Source organism: Bubalus kerabau, chromosome 2, assembly GCF_029407905.1.
Source record: "Bubalus kerabau isolate K-KA32 ecotype Philippines breed swamp buffalo chromosome 2, PCC_UOA_SB_1v2, whole genome shotgun sequence".
Lineage (NCBI taxonomy): Eukaryota > Metazoa > Chordata > Mammalia > Artiodactyla > Bovidae > Bubalus > Bubalus kerabau.
Window position 1 is genome coordinate 91,127,107 of NC_073625.1, and position 18,532 is coordinate 91,145,638.

Sequence of the window (18,532 nt, forward strand, 5' to 3'; positions counted from 1 at the left end):
GTGGCAAAGAGTCAGACAGACTGACCGACTTTCACTCACTCACTTAATAAAAACATGTCTTCACTCTGGATAGTATAATATGGAAATAACTTGAAAATATATATAACTGAGAGTTTTCTGACCAGTTTCCTCTGAACTGATTCACTCTGTAACTGTAACTGCCCTTATACAATCTCAGACTCCGAAAAATCCTCCCCACCCCCTCAGCTCACTCCTGTATTGTTAAATGCAGCCAGGCCAGTTCCACTCCCTCCGACCTCCCCCAACAGCTGTCAGATACCAGAAGGATTTAATAGTTCCAACAAAACCATACAAAGCAATTTATCAGGCACTCCGAAGCTTGGCTTAACGTCAGAGAATCCGTATCACGCAGTCAGGCTTGGTCATGTTAAGTTTCCCGGTAAAATAAAAAAAAATAAATTTAAGATGCTTCTAACCCAAGTTTAAGAACTCATTCCTACAGATGAAATAAATGCCTCTGAACACCATTTTACTCTTGTCCACCAAGTCACTGTATTTACTCCCCAACCCAGGGAGTCATTTGTTATTAAAAGATTATTACTGATTAAGTCCTAGGCCTTAGAAATGATCAAGGCAATTCATATCACAATGTACCGATCGTTAAGGGAATTTGGCTTCCTTCACTAAAGACAATCATCACATTAGCAAATGTCCCCTTACCCACAACGATAGAGATAAACGCTGTGTCACTGAGAAGAAAAGCAAGTATTTTTCTGAAACCAAAAGGAAACTGTCAACAAATGTTGCTAACCTGTGCCCTCGGGCTACTCCATTCCCTATAACGGCAGCCAGAACTGAGTTTCCCTAAACCCATGCGCGACCGCTTGGCAGCTTCCATCTGATGGGAAGCCCCCTGAGGGGCACAACCCCGTCAAGGAAAGGCTGCACCCGCCGGGTTCTACCTCCATGCCCGGGGCTGCTTCTCACCATTTCCAGGTGAGTACCGGGGCCATCGGGGTGTCCGCTGCCCGGGGCCGGACTGGCCCTACCCTCCGGGGTCTTCCGTTCACTGTTGCGCTTCAGGCCGCCGGAGTCGCCTCGGGCCCCGGTCTCCCGGCGCCGCCGCTGCCGGCTCCATAGGTACAGGGCACCCGCTCCTAGCAGCAGGGGCGCCCCGACCGCCAGTGCCAGCTGCCATCTCGGCAGGCTCCCGGTGCCCGGGCCCGAAGTCGCACTGCCGCCGCCCACCCCACTCCCGGAACCGGGTCCAGCCGCCGAGACCATTGCCGCCTCCACAGGCTTAGAGGCGGCCATAACCAGTGTCCTCCGCCACCGCCTCCTTGCTGGTCGCGGGAGCCACAGTCACCAGGTAGCGTCCCAAGGAAAACGGGAGGGAGGTAGGGAAGGAAAGCAGTGAGCGAACAAGCACGCTAGGCAGCAAGAGCGGACGACAGAAAAGGGCCAGAGGTCACCGGAAGCCCAAGGCATGCCGGGCCAGACCTAGCCGTCCTTCTTTTCCCTTCTCAAAAAAGGGGGGGGGGGGGGGGGGGGGTAGGGAGAAAAGAGTAGTGGAAAATCACTTCCGGGTCAAGGTAAACTGGGCGTGATCTGAACGTCCCAGCCTTTTTCTTTCCTTTCGTACCGCTGCTGATTTTAAGACTAACTTCTGGGGTCCGGGGCCTCCGGTGATAGCCAATGCCGCTCTTCACGCCTTCAGTAAAGAAGGGCCAAGGGCCCTTTGAGCTAGCGAAGCGAAGGAAGGGCGCATAAACAGCGGGTTAAAGTGCTCGGGTGAGCAGAGGGAAGCTTCAGGCTCTTAAGCTGCGCTAAGAATGGGCGGGAGTAACACAGGGGTTTTGAAGATTATTGGCTGGCAATAGTGGTGGGCGGGGCGTAGGCCGAGCTGCCTAGTTCATTGGTGGAATTTGGACCCCTCGTTTTCTCGTTACCGCCACGTTGGCGCTGCTTAGAGCCCGGCTGCAGTTAGCTCGGCTGTCTGTGCGCGTGTCCCGGGAAACCATCGGGTTGGAAGGACTTTTAAAAATGTAGGAGGAAAGCCAAAAGCTGAAGATAGCCCGATATTACCGGTCTTCTTAGCTCTTCCATGGCCAGATTTTAGTTTGGAAGAATTTGAGGTTATTGAGGGCAACGGCGGGTGGCAGAAATCAGACTCGGTGGAAATCTAAGTTGGCTCCAGTTGAAACAGCTTGAACGGGGTCCCTGCGACTCACCTTCTGCACCAGTTACGAGAGCGATGACGTCTGGGTGTTAACGAGGTTCTCGAAGTGAGTGGGTAGAAATGGCAAGACCCAGAGTTCCCATCTTTCCTGTACGTATTTGTGTCATACCGGATTTCACTTGACACCCCAGCCCACACCTCGCTCTTTGGAGCCTCCGCGCCCTCCCCAGTGCTCTGATCCACCCACTGTCCTGCCATGTTCCAAGTAGAAATTTTAGCTTTATGTATCTAATAGCTTTGTCAAGTCCTGTCACCGTGTTCTGCACCAGATTTCTTAAAATACAAAAATTTTCCTTGCAAGAAGTTTAGAATTCAGAGTATTTTCAAGAATAAAAGACAAGTATTAATAGAAAAAAAGAGTCCAGAACTATGGCTCTCCATTTCAGGTATACTGATCTGCAGACCCTCATAATAAAAATTTACAAATGAAGATTTTGCTTTTGGGTACAACCGAGAATTTTCGACACAGCGAAAATATGTATGTGCAGACTATAGCGGCTGCATAAAGATTGAAAGGAGATAATTTATTAAATGGTACCAAAATAGACTGAATGGCCTAATTTGAAAGTAAGGATAATTGCTTTTCTCTTGCTTCATATGGGTTCCTATTGGTACATTGCTTTCAGGCTGTAGAGTTCCTTAGCAACAGGCTAAAAAGATGAGCTAAAAATAATAGCAGTAGAATTGATCAAATAGTGATTGTTGCAGGCAATGACTTCTCTCACTTCCTGATTCCCAACCCCCAAAGGCAAGTCTTTGGTCCCTTAATGTAATTTTTCCCTAGCCTTTTCAGAACAAAGTTAGACTCTCTCTTGAAATTTCAGTTTTTCTGCAGCCTCAGGGGATTGTAGAATGCTAGTAATTACAAATTATTGGTAGGAACTAAAACATTTTACAGTTTTTAAAGGAAACTGGTTTATAGTAATAGGCAGTGGATTGTTATAGTTGCAATCAACAGTTACAAAAGTTACTATGAAGTCTCCTTTCCCCTCCAAAGACAATGTTAAGACTTTCTTGAAACATTTTAAGTAGCTATTATTTATCTAAACAGTTGGTTTTATTTTTAAGATTGGCATCAATAAATGAATTTGTCCTTGTTACTTTTTTACCTTGTTAAACCTGTAATTTCCGCTCCCTAGTCTATTCATCTCTTTCCTCCCATTTTCTCCATTTCCTAATTGAATATAATGTGAAACTGAATATAATGTGAAATATAATGAGTAAAAGTTGTCACTACCTTTGTGACCTCACTGAACTGATGCATGCATTTCTAAGCTGTGAAATACTGAAAACAGGTTATACGTTAAAGATTTAATTAGATGGTATTTAAGGTAACTCCAGTACTCTTGCCTGGAAAATCCCATGGATGGAGGAGCCTGGAAGGCTGCAGTCCATGGGGTCGCTAAGAGTCGGACACGACTGAGCGACGTCACTTTCACTTTTCACTTTCATGCATTGGAGAAGGAAATGGCAACCCACTCCAGTGTTCTTGCCTGGAGAATCCCGGGGATGGGGGAGCCTGGTGGGCTGCCGTCCATGGGGTCGCACAGAGTCGGACATGACTGAAGCGACTTAGCAGCAGTAGCAGCAGCAAGGTCTTTTTAGTGTAATGTTTGTTGCAAAATAGTAGACACTCAATGCTTAATTCTCCGTTTCTCTAAATTTTAAAGTAAAGAGAGAGAAGTAAAAGAATTATGTTTCATTTTTTAAAAATTGAAGTTTTATATATGTGAACAGATATTTTCTTGCTAGATTAAAGGAACTCAAGAGACAAAACTCTCTTCACTTCTCTGGTCTGTGTCTGAGGAGGCATTTGAATGAGGCAAAACATCTAATAGCGTGGGATGCAAAACACTTGAGTTCTTAATCTAGATTTTGGGTGTGGCTGGACACCTGCTTTCTGTATGATGTAACCAATGGATTAGATGATTCCTAAAGCTGCTTTTGGGCTTCCCTGGTGGCTCAGATGGTTAAGAATCTGCATGCAATGCGGGAGACCTGGGTTCGATCCCTGGGTTGAGAAGATCCCCTGGAGAAGGGAACAGCTACCCACTCCAATATTCTGGCCTGGAGAATTTATTGGACAGAGGAGATTGGCAGGGCTATAGTCCATGGAGTCACAAAGAGTCCGACATGATGAGGCAACTTTCACTTTCAAAGCTTCTTTTGGGGCTTTCCTAGTGGCTCAGAGGTAAATAATTCTCCTGCATTGCAGGAGGTGTGGATTCGATTCTTGGGGTTGGGAAGGTCCCCTGGAGGAGGAAATGACAAGCCACTCCAGTATTCTTGCTGGGGAAAATCCCATGGACTCAAAAAACCTAGCAGGTTACAGTACATGGGGTCTCAGAAGACTGGGTAACAACTTAGTGACTAAACAACAAAACTTCGCATAGCTTTAACTTTGTATAATTCTATCCTTTCAATTGTCATTGCCACATGAAAGGCTTTTTGATTGGTTGATGGCCAAGCCTTCTAATGAGACCACAAACATGCTTGTTTTAGGCATACATCTAGCCTGATTCTCTTTCAACTCTTGCTTAGGTTTCCATTCTTTGTTTTTCTCCACTGAAAAATTACTTGAAAGAACTGTTTATGCTTGTTACCTTAACCTATTTATCACTCATTTCATCCAAAATCTCTTATAAGCAGTTTCTAACTTTATTACTAGTCTGAAACTGTTTTAGAGGTCACAAGTTATTGTTTTTAGTTTTCATATGCTTTTACTGGATACTATGAGTCATTCTCTATTTGAAATGTTGTTTTCCCTGGCTTTCAGGAGAGTCAGTTCAGTTTAGTCACTGAGTTGTGTCCAATACTTTGTGACTCCATGCACTGGAGCACACCAGGCTTCCCTGTCTATCACCAATTCCTGAAGCTTGCTCAAACTCATGTCCATTACGTCAGTGATGCCATCCAGCCGTCTCATCCTCTGTCATCCCCTTCTCTTACCTTCAATCTTTCCCAGCATCAGGGTCGTTTTCCAATAAGTCTGTTCTTCACATCAGGTGGCCAAAGTATTGGAGCTTCATCTTCAGCATCAGTCCTTCCAATGAATATTCAGGACTGATTTCCTTTAGGATTGACTGGTTGGATCTCCTTGCAGTCCAAGGGACTTTCAAGAGTCTTCTCCAACACCACACTTCAAAAGCATCAATTCTTCAGTGCTCAGCTTTCTTTATAGTCCAACTCTCACATCCATACATGACTACTGGAAAAACCATGCTTTAACTAGATGGACCTTAGTTGGGAAAATAACGTCTCTGCTTCTTAATATGCTGTCTAGCTTGGTCTCTTCATGAGACTAACTCCTCTTTCTTTTACTGACAAACCTCTAGATACATATTGCCCAATAAAACTTTCTGTGATGTTGGAAATGTTTTCTATCTCTGATATCCAATATGGTAGCCATTTGAAATGTATTTAGTACAACTAACTAAATTTTTCATTTTAATTTGATTTGAGTATCTTCATGTGGTTAAGAGTGCCAACTATGGACAGCACACCTATAGATCTTCCTCAAGTATGAGAATCCATAAAAATATACCCTCTTCTTTATCTGCATGAGTAACCTATGTACATCTCATTGCTTCAACTTCATAGGTTTTCTGCATATAATCTCTATCTACACATTTTCTGATATGACTTATCTCTTCACCTCTCAGTTCAGTTCAGTCACTCAGTCGTGTCCGACTCTTTGCGACCCCATGAATCGCAGCACGCCAGGCCTCCCTGTCCATCACCAACTCCCGGAGTTCACTCAGACTCACGTCCATCGATTCAGTGATGCCATCCAGCCATCTCATCCTCTGTCATCCCCTTCTCCTACTGCCCTCAATCCCTCCCAGCATCAGTCTTTTCCAATGAGTCAACTCTTCGCATGACGTGGCCAAAGTACTGGAATTTCAGCTTTAGCATCATTCCTTCCAAAGAAATCCCAGGGCTGATCTCCTTCAGAATGGACTGGTTGGACCTCCTTGCAGTCCAAGGGACTCTCAAGAGTCTTTTCCAACACCACAGTTCAAAAGCATCAATTCTTCGGCGCTCAGCCTTCTTCGCAGTCCAACTCTCACATCCATACATGACCACAGGAAAAACCATAGCCTTGACTAGACAGACCTTTGTTGGCAAAGTAATGTCTCTGCTTTTGAATATGCTATCTAAGTTGGTCATAACTTTCCTTCCAAGGAGTAAGCGTCTTTTAATTTCATGGCTGCAGTCACCATCTGTAGTGATTTTGGAGCCCCCAAAAATAAAGTCTGACACTGTTTCCCTATCTATTTCCCATGAAGTGATGGGACCAGATGCCATGATCTTCGTTTTCTGAATGTTGAGCTTTAAGCCAACTTTTTCACTCTCCACTTTCACTTTCATCAAGAGGCTTTTGAGTTCCTCTTCACTTTCTGCCATAAGGGTGGTGTCATCTGCATATCTGAGGTTATTGATATTTCTCCCAGCAATCTTGATTCCAGCTTGTGTTTCTTAAAGTCCAGCATTTCTCATGATGTACTCTGCATATAATTTAAATAATCAGGGTGACAATATACAGCCTTGACGTACTCCTTTTCCTATTTGGAACCAGTCTGTTGTTCCATGTTCAGTTCTAACTGTTGCTTCCTGACCTGCATACGGATTTCTCAAGAGGCAGGTCAGGCGGTCTGGTATTCCCATCTCTTTCAGAATTTTCCACAGTTTATTGTGATCCACACAGTCAAAGGCTTTGCATAGTCAATAAAGCAGAAATAGATGTTTTTCTGGAACTCTCTTGCTTTTTCCATGATCCAGCGGATGTTGGCAATTTGATCTGTGGTTCCTCTGCCTTTTCTAAAACCAGCTTGAACATCTGAAAGTTCATGGTTCATGTATTGCTGAAGCCTGGCTTGGAGAATTTTGAACATTACTAGCGTGTGAGATGAGTGCAATTGTGCAGTAGTCTGAGCATTCCTTGGCATTGCCTTTCTTTGGGATTGGAATGAAAACTGACCCTTTATAAACATACCGAAACATAAAATCAGCTGTGAAGTCTTGCTGATTGTTTGTAATATCTTTATGATTTTTTTTTTCCTTTCCGTGCTCTTTGCCACTTCCAGTTCAAATATGTGAAGACACTTAAAAGTGTGTCTGACACATAGTAGATGCTTGATAGTTTCTTCCCTTCTTCTATTTGTTTTCCATTGCCTTCATCTTTCCTGTGTGCTGTATTAGCTTCCCTGTTTGTAGTACCTCTCCCATGTGCCACTTTGCAGCTTGATACTAGATTCTTCCTCCCAAAGTGTAACTCCAATTTCATTCTCTAGCTCTAGACTTTCAGAATTGCTCCACTTCCTATAAATGTCTCTACCTACCCCCACCTCCTTTCTCACACTTTTGTCTGTTTCCTTGGTCCACATTCTCAGCACAAGTGTTTGAAGTTTTTTATTTAGGACATAAGCTCCATACCAGTAGAAACTTTGTTTATCTTTTACTTCCAGAGCCCCCAAAATAGTCAGTGTTAATGACTGATTTTATGCGTCAACCTGGCCACAAGGTGCCCAGGTATATGGTCAAACATTATTCTGGGTGCTTCTGAGAGGGTTGGGTTTTTGGCTGTTGTTGGTGGTGATGAAATTAACATTTGAATCAGTTTTACTGAATGAAGCAGATTGCCTTCCCTAATCAGTTGAAGACCTGAATAGAAAAAAAGATTGATCCTTCCTTGTGCAAGAGGGAACTTCAGTGTTCCCTTGAGCTGGGACATTGGTCTTTTCTGCTTTTGGACTTGAACTGAAGCATTGGCTCTTTTGGGGTCTTGAACTTGCCAGCTTTCACACTGGAATTTATACTGTCAGTTCTATTGGGTTTCTGGTTGTTAAGTGCAGATCTTGGGACTTCTCAGCCTCTATAATTGCATGAATCTGTTCCTTTTTATAAATTTCTGTTTCTGTTTCTCTGGAGAGCCTCATGAAATACCTATGTATTTTGGTTCTAGGGTAGAGTACTGCTGTAACAAATACCAAAAATGTGAAAGTGACTTTGGAATTGTGTGATGGGTAAAGGCTGAAAGAGTTTTGAGGCATGTGCTAGAAAAAAGCCGAGATTGCTATGAAGAAACTGTTGATAGATATGAGGACATTAAAGGTGTTTCTGGTGAGGGCTCAGAAAGAAAAGAGGCAAACAGGAGACAAAACTTGCATGTTACAGAAATACATGAATAGTCATGGAATGTTGGTAGAAATATGAATGATAAAGGCCATTCCAGTAACATCTCAAGTAGAAATGAGGGAAAGGTTATTAGAAATTAGAGCAAAGAGATCTTTCTTGTAAAGCATCCAAAAAAACTTGGCTGAATTGTGTCCCAGTGTTTTCTAAAAATTAGAAGTGTGAGTGATGATTGGCTATTTAGCAGAGGAGATTTCTAAGCAAAGTATTGAAGGTGTGCCATGGGTAGTCCTTACTATTTATAGTAAAATGTAAGAGAAGCAAGATGAATTGAAGAAGAAACTTTAAATAAAAAGGAACTAGGAGATTTGGAAAATTCTGAGCCTTCTGCAGAAAGAGAGAGAGAGAAAGCTTATTCTGAAGAGAACACTAGGATGTGGCCGAAAGACTATTTGATGGATCATTAGTACAACTTATGGACTTAATTGTCAATATCAGCAGAAGCCAGGAATAGAAACAGGATTTTATTAGCAGAAACACTGCCAGCTAGAATTAAAGAGGACCCCCCAAAATAGGATGGAATGAAGAAGGCTGTTGTAGTTTGGGGCTTTTACAGGGTAGGACCATGCAATTATTCAGCTGTGAACTTGCTTTATGTTCAGGAAAAAGGAAGGATGCTAAGGGCTGTTCAGTTAGTAGGGCTACCACGCCTACCACGGATCCAGGGGGCAGGGCCACCAGGGTGTGTCTGCCCAGTGCCGTAGAGACAGGACCACCCTTGCAGAGAGCTGCATGAGCAGGCCACCTTTTACTCCAGGCTGTGGAGGTGACACTGCCAGCCCTGTGGGCCTGGAGGGCAGAGGATCACACCAAAGAGGGTTATTACTGAGCTTTAAGATCTAATGCAATTTGCTTTGCTAAATTTGTACTTGCTGTGGACCTATCAGCCCTTCTTTCCTATTTTTTCCCTTTTGGAATGGACATATCTGTAATATGCCTGTCATTGTACACTTCACCCTTGAACAGTGGGGGGTTAGAGGTGCTGCCCCTGACCCTGAACATCTGAATATGACTTTACTGTTGGCTCTCCCTCCATGTGTGTGGTCCTGCATCCACAGATTCAATTACCTCTGAAGAGTTGTGCTTAGTCGCTCAGTCATGTCCAACTCTTTGCAACCCTATGGACTGTAGCTGGGCAGTCTCTGTCCAAGGGGATTCTCTAGGCAAGAATACTGGAGTGGATTGCCATGCCCTCCTCCAGGGGATCTTCCCATCCCAGGAATCAAACCCAGGTCTCTTGCATTGAAAGCAGATTCTTTACTATCTGAGCCATCAGGGAAGCCCAAGAATACTGGAGTAGGTAGCCTGTCCCTTCTCCAGGGGATCTTTCCAACCCAGGAATTGAACTGGGGTTTCTGCATTGCAGGCGGATTTGTTACAGCTGAGCTATCAGGGAAGCACCATAGTGTTACACATACTTATTGAAAAAAATCCATGTATAAGTGGACCTTCACAGTTCAGAACTCTTGTTCAAGGGCCATATATATTTTGGAAGCATGTAACATGTCTGATTTTCCAAGTTCATAATTAGAGAGGAATTTTTGCCTCAGGATGAATCATATCTCAAGACCTACTCATACCTGATTTATATGATATTTAAGTGAAACTTTGGACCTTAGATTTCTGAGTGGATGCTGGAATGAGTTAACTTTGGGGGCTGTTGGGATAGAATTAATGTATTTTGCATGTGACAAGGATGTGAATTTTGGATGAGAAGGACATTAGTCTGGGAAGGATGGCTTGTTGTTTAGTCACTCAGTTGTGTCTGACTCTTTGCAACCCCATGAACTGCAGCATGCCAGGCTTCCCTGTCCTTCACCATCTCCCAGAGTTGGCTCAAACTCAAGTCCATCACGTCGGTGTTGCCATCCAACCATCTCATCCTCTGTCATCCCCTTCTCCTCCTGCTTTAAATCTTTCCCAGCATCAGGGTCTTTTCTAATTAGTTGGCCCTTCACATCAGGTGGCCAAAGTACTGGAGCTTCAGCTTCAGCATCAGTCCTTCCAATGAATATTCAGGGTTGATTTCTGTTAAGATTGACTGGTTTGATCTCCTTTCAGTCCATGGGACTCTTAAGAGTCTTCTCCAACACACCACATTTTGAAAGCATCAATTCTACAGCCTTTTTTATGGTCCAACTCTCACATCCATACATGACTACTGGAAAAACCATAGCTTTGACTATACAGACCTTTGTTAGCAAAGTAATGTCTCTACTTTTTAATATGCTGTCTAGGTTGGTCATAGCTTTTCTTCCAAGGAGCAAATATCTTTTAATTTCATAGCTGCAGTCACCATCTGCAGTAATTTTGGAGCCCAAAAAAGTGAAGTCTGAAACTTTCCATTCTTTCCCTATCTATATGCCATGAAGTAATGGGACCAGATGCCATGATCTTAGTTTTTTGAATGTTGAGTTTTAAGCCAGCTTTTTCTCTCTTCTCTTTCACCCTCATCAAGAGGCTCTTTAGTTCCTCTTCGCTTTCTGCCATTTGGGTGGTGTCATCTGATTATCTGAGGTTATTGGTAGTAGACTGCTATAATCAAATATGCTAGACTTGTTGGGTTAATGAACAGAAATTTATTCCTTACAGTTCTATAAGCTGGGAAGGCCAAGATCAAGGTTCTGGCCAGTCAGGTTTCTGGTGAGGGCTCTATTCCTGTCTTGCAGGTGTCAATCTTCTTGCTGTGTCCTCAGGTGATTTTCTTTCTTTTGTTCTTGTTTCTTTTTCTTCCTTTTTTTCCTCACTGTTGCCCTTGCTCTCCCTCCTTCCCTTCCTTCTTCCTTTCTTTCTCTCTCTCTTTTTTTTTTCCTCAGGGTGGGGAAAGGTGCAAGCTCTTTAGTGTCTCTTCTTATAAGGACACTAATTCCAGTGGACCAGGGCCCCACTCTCATGACCTCATCTAATTTTAATTACATCTCAAAGGTCCCACCTCCAAATATTATCACATTGGGGGTTAGGGCTTTAATATATGATTGATGGGGGTGGTGGATATTCAGTATAGAGCAGGCACTCAATATAAGAGGCACTCAGTAAAGATTTTTTAAAGTAAACTATATTAAAGGGCATCAAAGAAGGAGAAAGTAGCATTCAAGATTGAGTCGGTAGAATGTAGCTTTACTTAAAACAATACTGAGTATCTACTATATGCAGGCTTTCCTTTAAATCCCTAAAATACTTTTCTGGAACTTTCTAAGGCATATCACTTTCCTACTTGTTTTTAAGAATTGTATTTGTCCTGCTTCATCAACTGGACTATAAGCATCTCAGATCAGGATCTATATCTGATTTATTTTGTGTTTTATATAGTGCCTAACACAGTGTCTGCTCTAATGCTATGTGTCAGAACAAAAGAATATGTTTTCTCCGTTTACTTTGGATTACACAAAACTTTATGTTTCTTCTTCACAATTAAACCACATTGCCACAATTTTTTTGTTTCCATGTGTGCTCCCCATATTCAATTTTGAGTTTGTGAAGATGGGGACTGTTAATCTAATCATCTTTGTACCCCCACATCTATTATGGGACTAGGCACATAATGATTATTTGTTAACATTTATCTACTGAACATGATACCTGGAATATGGTCAGTGCTGAATAAAGAGTTAATGAAGTATTTGTTGGACAGTTTCCTGATTACTGCTTTATCTCCATTCCTGTTGCTAGCGTTGATGGTCTGGTGCCACGTTGCTGGTCAAGACCACTGGCAGAGCTGGGAAACCAACTCAGTTGCTGCAGCTGCTGCCATCACCAGGAACTGTCTGCTTCCATCACCGCCATCATCACAGCTACTAGTTCCCAGTCCCAAGCCTGCTGTATTCTGCTACCACCTCCACCACCGAAGTTCCTTTCCCTGGGACCTGAATAACTTGTCCTTCATATTCTACTCATATATAGAAGTCCTTGTTTCTTCCGAGCCCTCATGCTATTAATTTTTCTCCGCTCTTAATGGTTTCTCCCTTATTCAGCTTCCATCAGAGCATCAGTTGAGTGGGTGGTACTACTTTACTTCTCAGGGGGAATGTCACTTTAATGATTCAATCAAGTAGTTGCTCTTTTTGCCGTCAAAGGAAGCCTCTGTATTATCTTCAAGGAACAATCTGAAGAACAATCTGCAACAACCCTAGATCCTCTCCTTAGCTGTGATGTTAGCTCATATTTATACTTTGTGCATTCATTTGCCCCCTTTCTGCCCACTCACACAGATTCCTAAGATCTTTCCATCTTCGTCAACTTGGTTCATTGCCGCCCACAAGAGTTTGTGTCATTTGCAAATATAGAAATATTTCTTGGTACTTTATAAAGGTATTGCATATAGGTTATACTAATTGCGCCTTGTGCAAGGAAGCTGGAAGAAGTGGAGGCTGAGATCCAGCCTGCACTTTGTTCATCTCAGTCTCATGTCAGACTGTGGCTAGGAAAAAAGGTATTCCTTTTTCTGATTTGCATGAAGATGCTGGCCCATCACTAAGTGATAGGCCCTTGGTGGAGTATCTACCCATTTTCTAATTCATTCCTATTAGACTAGTAACCCTTGTTATGCAGACCTGCTCTTAGCATTGGTCTAGTACTGAACCTGAGATCCTCTGTGCTATACTCGCCTGTCTTTACCTTTTGTTGTTTTTCCTAACCACTGGGAAATTGCCTCAATTCCAATAATGAGGAGGAGACTCAATTTTGTTAAATTATGAAAAAATGTAAAACCATAAAAATAGTTTATATATCTGTGTTCCAGTTATCTATTGCTGCTTGACAGACTGTCCCAAGTGGTAGTGGTTTCTGCTGTTCTGTGCTAAGTTTCTTCACCCCTCTCCAAATCTTTGTGACCCTGTGGACCATAGCCTGCCAGGTTCCTCTATCCATGGGATTCTCCAGGCAAGAATACTGGAGCAGGTTGCCTTGCCCTCCTCCAGGAACTCTTCCTGACCTAGGGATCGAACCTGTGTCTCTTATGTCTCCTGCTTTGGCAGATGGGTTCTTTATCACTAGAGACACCTAGGGAACCTGGACTCCATTGAGACTATCAGGCGGAGCACCTCCTTGTGGTCTTTCCAGCGTAGGAGTCAGGGTAGTCAGACTTCTGTGACATCTCATGGTTCCCAGTGAGTGTTCCCTAAGAGTTGCAGGCAGAAGTTGCAAAGCTTTCCAAAACTTCACTTCTACTACGTTTTGTGGGTCAAGCCTGTTAGTAAGACCAGCACAGATTCATGGGGAAGTGAATTAGACTGCAACTCTCAATGGAAGAAGTAGCAAAAAGTTGCAGTTATTTTTAATATACCATGATCTTCTACCCAGATTTAACCAAAGTTGTATTTTGCCCTATCTACTCGTGATCCAATTAGAAGATATTTTCATTATAGAACCTTGATAAAGATCATCTGAAAGTCTAAATAAACATCATATCTAAGAGTGAAACATTAGTAGTATTCTTTTTGAAGTTAAGAACCAGTCAAGCTTTTTAGGTTTATTACATGTTGCTGAAGGTGTTAATAAGACAAATAAATAAATAAATGAATAAAAGAATAGTGGAAAGGAAGTAACTTTTTATTATTCACAGACAATATGTCTCCATATTGAAAATCCAAGAAAATCTATAATCTAGATCTAAAAAAACAGTTCAACAACATTGTGGATAAAAGGATAGCACTGTTCTTAGCCTGATTTCTTGTGCTTTCTGAACTATTGACTGTTTCATGATTCTCTGATTCTTAGATATAACAGATGGCCTTTTACTTCCTTCAGCGTGGACAACTCATAGTTGGTTGTGTGACCCCATCCCTTCCACTTGGGGAGGGGAGGACATCTTGTATCTATTGTAGAGTTGTCCATGGATGATTTCATTTAGAGGTTGCTCTATTGGTTTTTCTGTGGGGATTCAGAGAGATTGAAAAGCTATGCTATCTTTATTTTTATATTCCAAGAATATCTGTAGTTTAATAGCATTTTGATCTAGTCGCTACCCATTTAGAGAACTTTTTCTTGGTAGCAGTAATTTTTCATTTTACTTTTACAATGAAATAATTATAGAAGCTGCAAATAAATGTATATGGAGGTCTCATGTACCTTTCACCTCCACCTTTCCCAGCATTGACAACTTTCATAACTATAGGGCAATATCAAAACAGGAAATTGACATAGATATAATCTGGAGAACTTATTCAGATTTCACCAGCAATACACACACAGAACTCGGTGAAATTTTAACACATGTATAGCTTTGTGTGACTACCACTGTTTTTTATAGAGAGACAGGTTGATTGATTGATTTTAGGATTGGTTCACATGACTGTGCAAACTGGTAAGTCCAAAATCTGCAGAGTGGGCTCGCAGGCTGGAGACCCCAGAGGAGGCAATACTGTAGTTGAAGTCTAAAGACAGTTTGCTGGCACAATTACCTCCTATTCTGAGAAGTTCAGTCTTTTGTTTTATTCGGGCCATCAACTGGATGAGACTTACCCATAGAATGGAGATCAATCTACTTTACTCAAAGTCCATTGGTTTAATTTTAAATCTCATCCAAAAAACACTCTTCAGAATATTTTTTTGAAGAAGAAACATCTGGAATAATTTTTGACCAAATATCTGGGCACCATGGGTTAACCAAGTTGAAAAATAAAATTAACCCTCACACTATATTATATTTTGGTTTTGTCACCAAATATTTTATTCTGAGAAGTTGCTTGTGTCATTAAGTCCTGTGATTTTTTAAATGACTGACAGCAAAGAATTCCATCATATGAGTATGTCATAATTTATTAGCCTGATCTTCAAATTCTATTCTTAAGATAATTCCACATTATTGCTGTTTAAAATAATGTTATGGTAAATAAATATCCTTTGTATGAACCTCTGATTATATACTTACCATACTTAGAAGTGAAATTTTTTTAGTCAAGGGATGAGAATATTTTTTATAGCTTCTTAATACACCTTGCAATATTTCTTTTCAGAAAGGCTGTGTTCAGACTAGTAGTATATGGCATTTGATCCTCAGAAGAGATTGTTCTAGAGCTTCATTAAAGTTTTTCTTTTTAATATTCTGAAGACTTTCCATTGTCTATTGACTCAAAATTTAATTTTTCCAATTTATTTTTCTAAATGTCTTAAGTATTTTGTCACAATTTCTGTTAAATGTTTGGTGATCCACTTCTTTATTTTACATTGCAAAATTTGATCCTATTAAGAACTGAGACTCACAGGGACTTCCTGGAAATCCTGTGGTTAAAACTCCAAGCTTCCACTGCAGGGGCACGGGTTCAATCCTTGGCCTGGGAACTAAGATCCCATGTGCTACTCGGTGTGACAAAAAAAGAAGAAGTCAGGCTCACAGGAGTCTAATTCCCCCAGTTCTTCTCTGGAGCACTTTTTATGGGGAGGCTTGTGGACACAAGAGGAGGTGCTAAGGCACTACCCTTAAACTGTGTGAAATTGCAGTTAATAACTGGGAGCAAGTCTTTTCTGAAGTATGACACACTGGGGAGCTGAACTGATAAAGTTTTTTACAAAGTGGTAAATTTTAACAAATAGTGTGTTTCATATTTTATAGAGTAATAGGTGCTCAGAGTTCAACAAGATCTTGAGAAATCATACAATTAATAATACTCCTGGAGACAAAGCTGCAGAGATTCCATCTCTGGCAGATGAGAACTAATGCTGTCTCTAACAGTCTCTTGTGAAACAGGTGAGGTATTGTTTTTTAAAAACCTTTTACAACATCTAAAAACTTGGACTGTCATAAAGTCTCATTAGCCAAAGTCCTGCAGAACTTAATGATGCTTAATACTAAAGTAACTGGATATTTATACAACCAATATTCTAGTAGGCAAACCTCTGAAAACATACCTTCTTTCCCTCATATATTTTTTTGCATCAGCAGTTGAATACTTTTAAAATAGTTTTCATTATGTAAATTACACAACTTTGTAGAATAAAAAATGATCATGTTGTACCTTCATGTACATGCTTTAGGACACTTGGTTAGGCAACAATCAGTATCTTTGGTAGTCACCTCAAAAGGGTTGCACACTTCAAAGTGTAACTGGATAAGAATCATGGAAATGGATGATATTAGGATATGTTGCATGCAAAAGAGCATTCTGATAATCAGGACATTAAATAGAACACAGCACACAGTGTCAAGTAGTCAAGTACTGCTCTCTGGCAAGTGAAAACTATCTCAAAACCATTGATGTACTAAAAAAAAAAAAAAGTAGCTGCTTAGCTCTGTTCATAGCATTTCTTTTCCAGAGTGAAACTGGCTTGGCAAACTTGAAAGCAGTGTAATGAATAATTCTTCCTTTTAACTGTCAAAAATAAAAAGAAAAAATGAACTAAAAAAAATTAATAGGGGCTATGGAAAATGAAATAAATAAAGGGAATGAAATGAAATAACAAAAGGAAATAAGTGAAAAAAAGAATGAAATAAAAGCAAAATCATCTTTTCATTAGTGCAGTCTTCTGAAGTAGCGAATATGAAAAAGGGCACTGCAAAGCCACTTCATTTTTATGCAGGCCAAGGATCATTGTCACTTGGGCACCCTTTATGTCTGATCAGTTTATGAGAACACACGCACTACTAGTGTTCTACCCTCTATGAGAAGATAATTCCTTTCACAATAAGTACAAGAAAAATTAAAAAAGCACACTCAAACTATCTAGAAAACTGCAGCTGTCTCAGCCACTTGACACTGTGTAAACACTGGCTTGGCAAGGCAGAGCGTTAGAGCAGGGTCAAAAGGGCAGCTCCCTTTGGTCCTGTGCCCCTGGCAGCATCTCCCCAAGGCAGGTGTCCAAACCTCTGCCCCGTCAAGCTGGCAGCTGGGCTCGCAGAGTGCTGCATGGCTTCCTCTCAGGCCCTGGCTTCCAGGACAGGACGAAGAGCCATTCTCCCCCAGCTGCTGAGACTTGACATTTGCTGCGGCTCCTTTGCTGTGCTAGGTTTGTTGTAAGAAATTTAGGATAGGCAAAGTGGAGAACCATCTTTCTCTCACACTTTTAAAGAAATCGGCTTAACTGGGTGGGGACGGTGGTGAGGGGAGGAAATGGAGATGGACTAATTTCTTATGATGGAGGCTGGATATTTTTTCTTTTGGTGGTAAATTTATGTTACTTTGGGAAAATTTTTTGGCCGCGTGTTTGACGAGTTGTCTTTCCTTCCTGCACTGGGCAGTCCCAGAAAATACCGCCACATTTGCTGGCTTACTGAAAAACTCACAGGGCTCAGCATGTAGCTGTAATCATAGCTAAGATTTATAACAGTGAAAAGAGGCAAAGCAAAATCAGCAAAGTGAAAATGCGCTTAGGTCAAGTCTAGAGGAAACGTATCTCAGGCTCCAGAAGTCTTTTTCTAGTGGAGTCACGCACTGTGTGCTTAATTCCTCCAGCAATGGGTTGTAACTACATGTGCCAAGTGTTGTGTCCCGGGGAAGCTCACTGGTGCCTTAGAACCCAAGGCTTTTACTGGAGGCTGGTCATGTAGGCATGCACTGCCTGGCATGTACCAAAACTCTAGACTTTCACGAGAAAGGCAGCTGCTCAGCATAAATCACATTGGTTGTATAAGCAGTTTAGGCCACTCTTATCAGTTAGGGCAAGTTTTTTTTTTCTTTCTTTCTTTTTAAATTCAGTATAGTTAATTTATAGTATTTTGTTAGTTTCTGGCATATAGTTTTGTGTATATATATATATTTAAATTTATTTATTTTGATTGAAGTCTAGTTGATTTACAGTATTGTATTAATTACTGCTGTACAGCAAAGTGACTCAGTTATATATATATATATATATATATATACTTTTTCATATTGTTTTCCCTTATGGTTTATTACAGGATATTGGATATAGTTCCCTGTGCTATATAGTAGGACCTTGTTTATTCATTCTATATATAGTAGTTTGCATCTTCTACTTCCAAGCTCCCAATCCGGTCATCCCCTGCCCCCTTCCCTGGCAACCACAAGTCTCTTCTCTGTGTCTGTGAGTCTGCTTCTGTTTGTAAATAAATTCATTCTTATCATATTTTAGATTCTACATATAAGTGTTAGGGTATTTGTCTTTCCCTTTCTGACTTATTCACTTAGTACAATAATCTCTAGGTCCATCTGTGTAGCTGCAAATGGCATTATTTTGTTCTTT

General features: G+C 41.3%; 2 protein-coding genes across 5 annotated transcripts in view; one reads left to right on the forward strand and one right to left on the reverse strand.

The window, feature by feature from the left end:
* TOMM70 (translocase of outer mitochondrial membrane 70) overlaps positions 1-1,477 on the reverse strand; it is a 42,399-nt gene extending 40,922 nt beyond the window's left edge. Inside the window, exon 1 of the mRNA XM_055567926.1 lies at positions 949-1,477. Within this exon, the coding sequence (XP_055423901.1) occupies positions 949-1,275 (327 nt within the window). The 5' untranslated portion in view covers positions 1,276-1,477. The remainder of the gene's footprint in view (positions 1-948) is intronic.
* Positions 941-18,532, forward strand: part of LNP1 (leukemia NUP98 fusion partner 1) — a 39,995-nt gene continuing 22,403 nt past the window's right edge. Inside the window, exon 1 of one of the 4 annotated variants that reach the window (XM_055567930.1) lies at positions 941-957. Coding sequence is in view for 1 of the 4 variants with exons in the window: in XM_055567927.1 (XP_055423902.1) it covers positions 16,049-16,079 (31 nt within the window). In the remaining 3 variants the exon portion in view is untranslated. Of the gene's footprint in view, positions 958-1,595; positions 1,753-2,147; positions 2,291-16,033; positions 16,080-18,532 lie in introns of those variants that run through there. The other 3 variants (XM_055567929.1, XM_055567928.1, XM_055567927.1) reach the window with 3 other exon arrangements.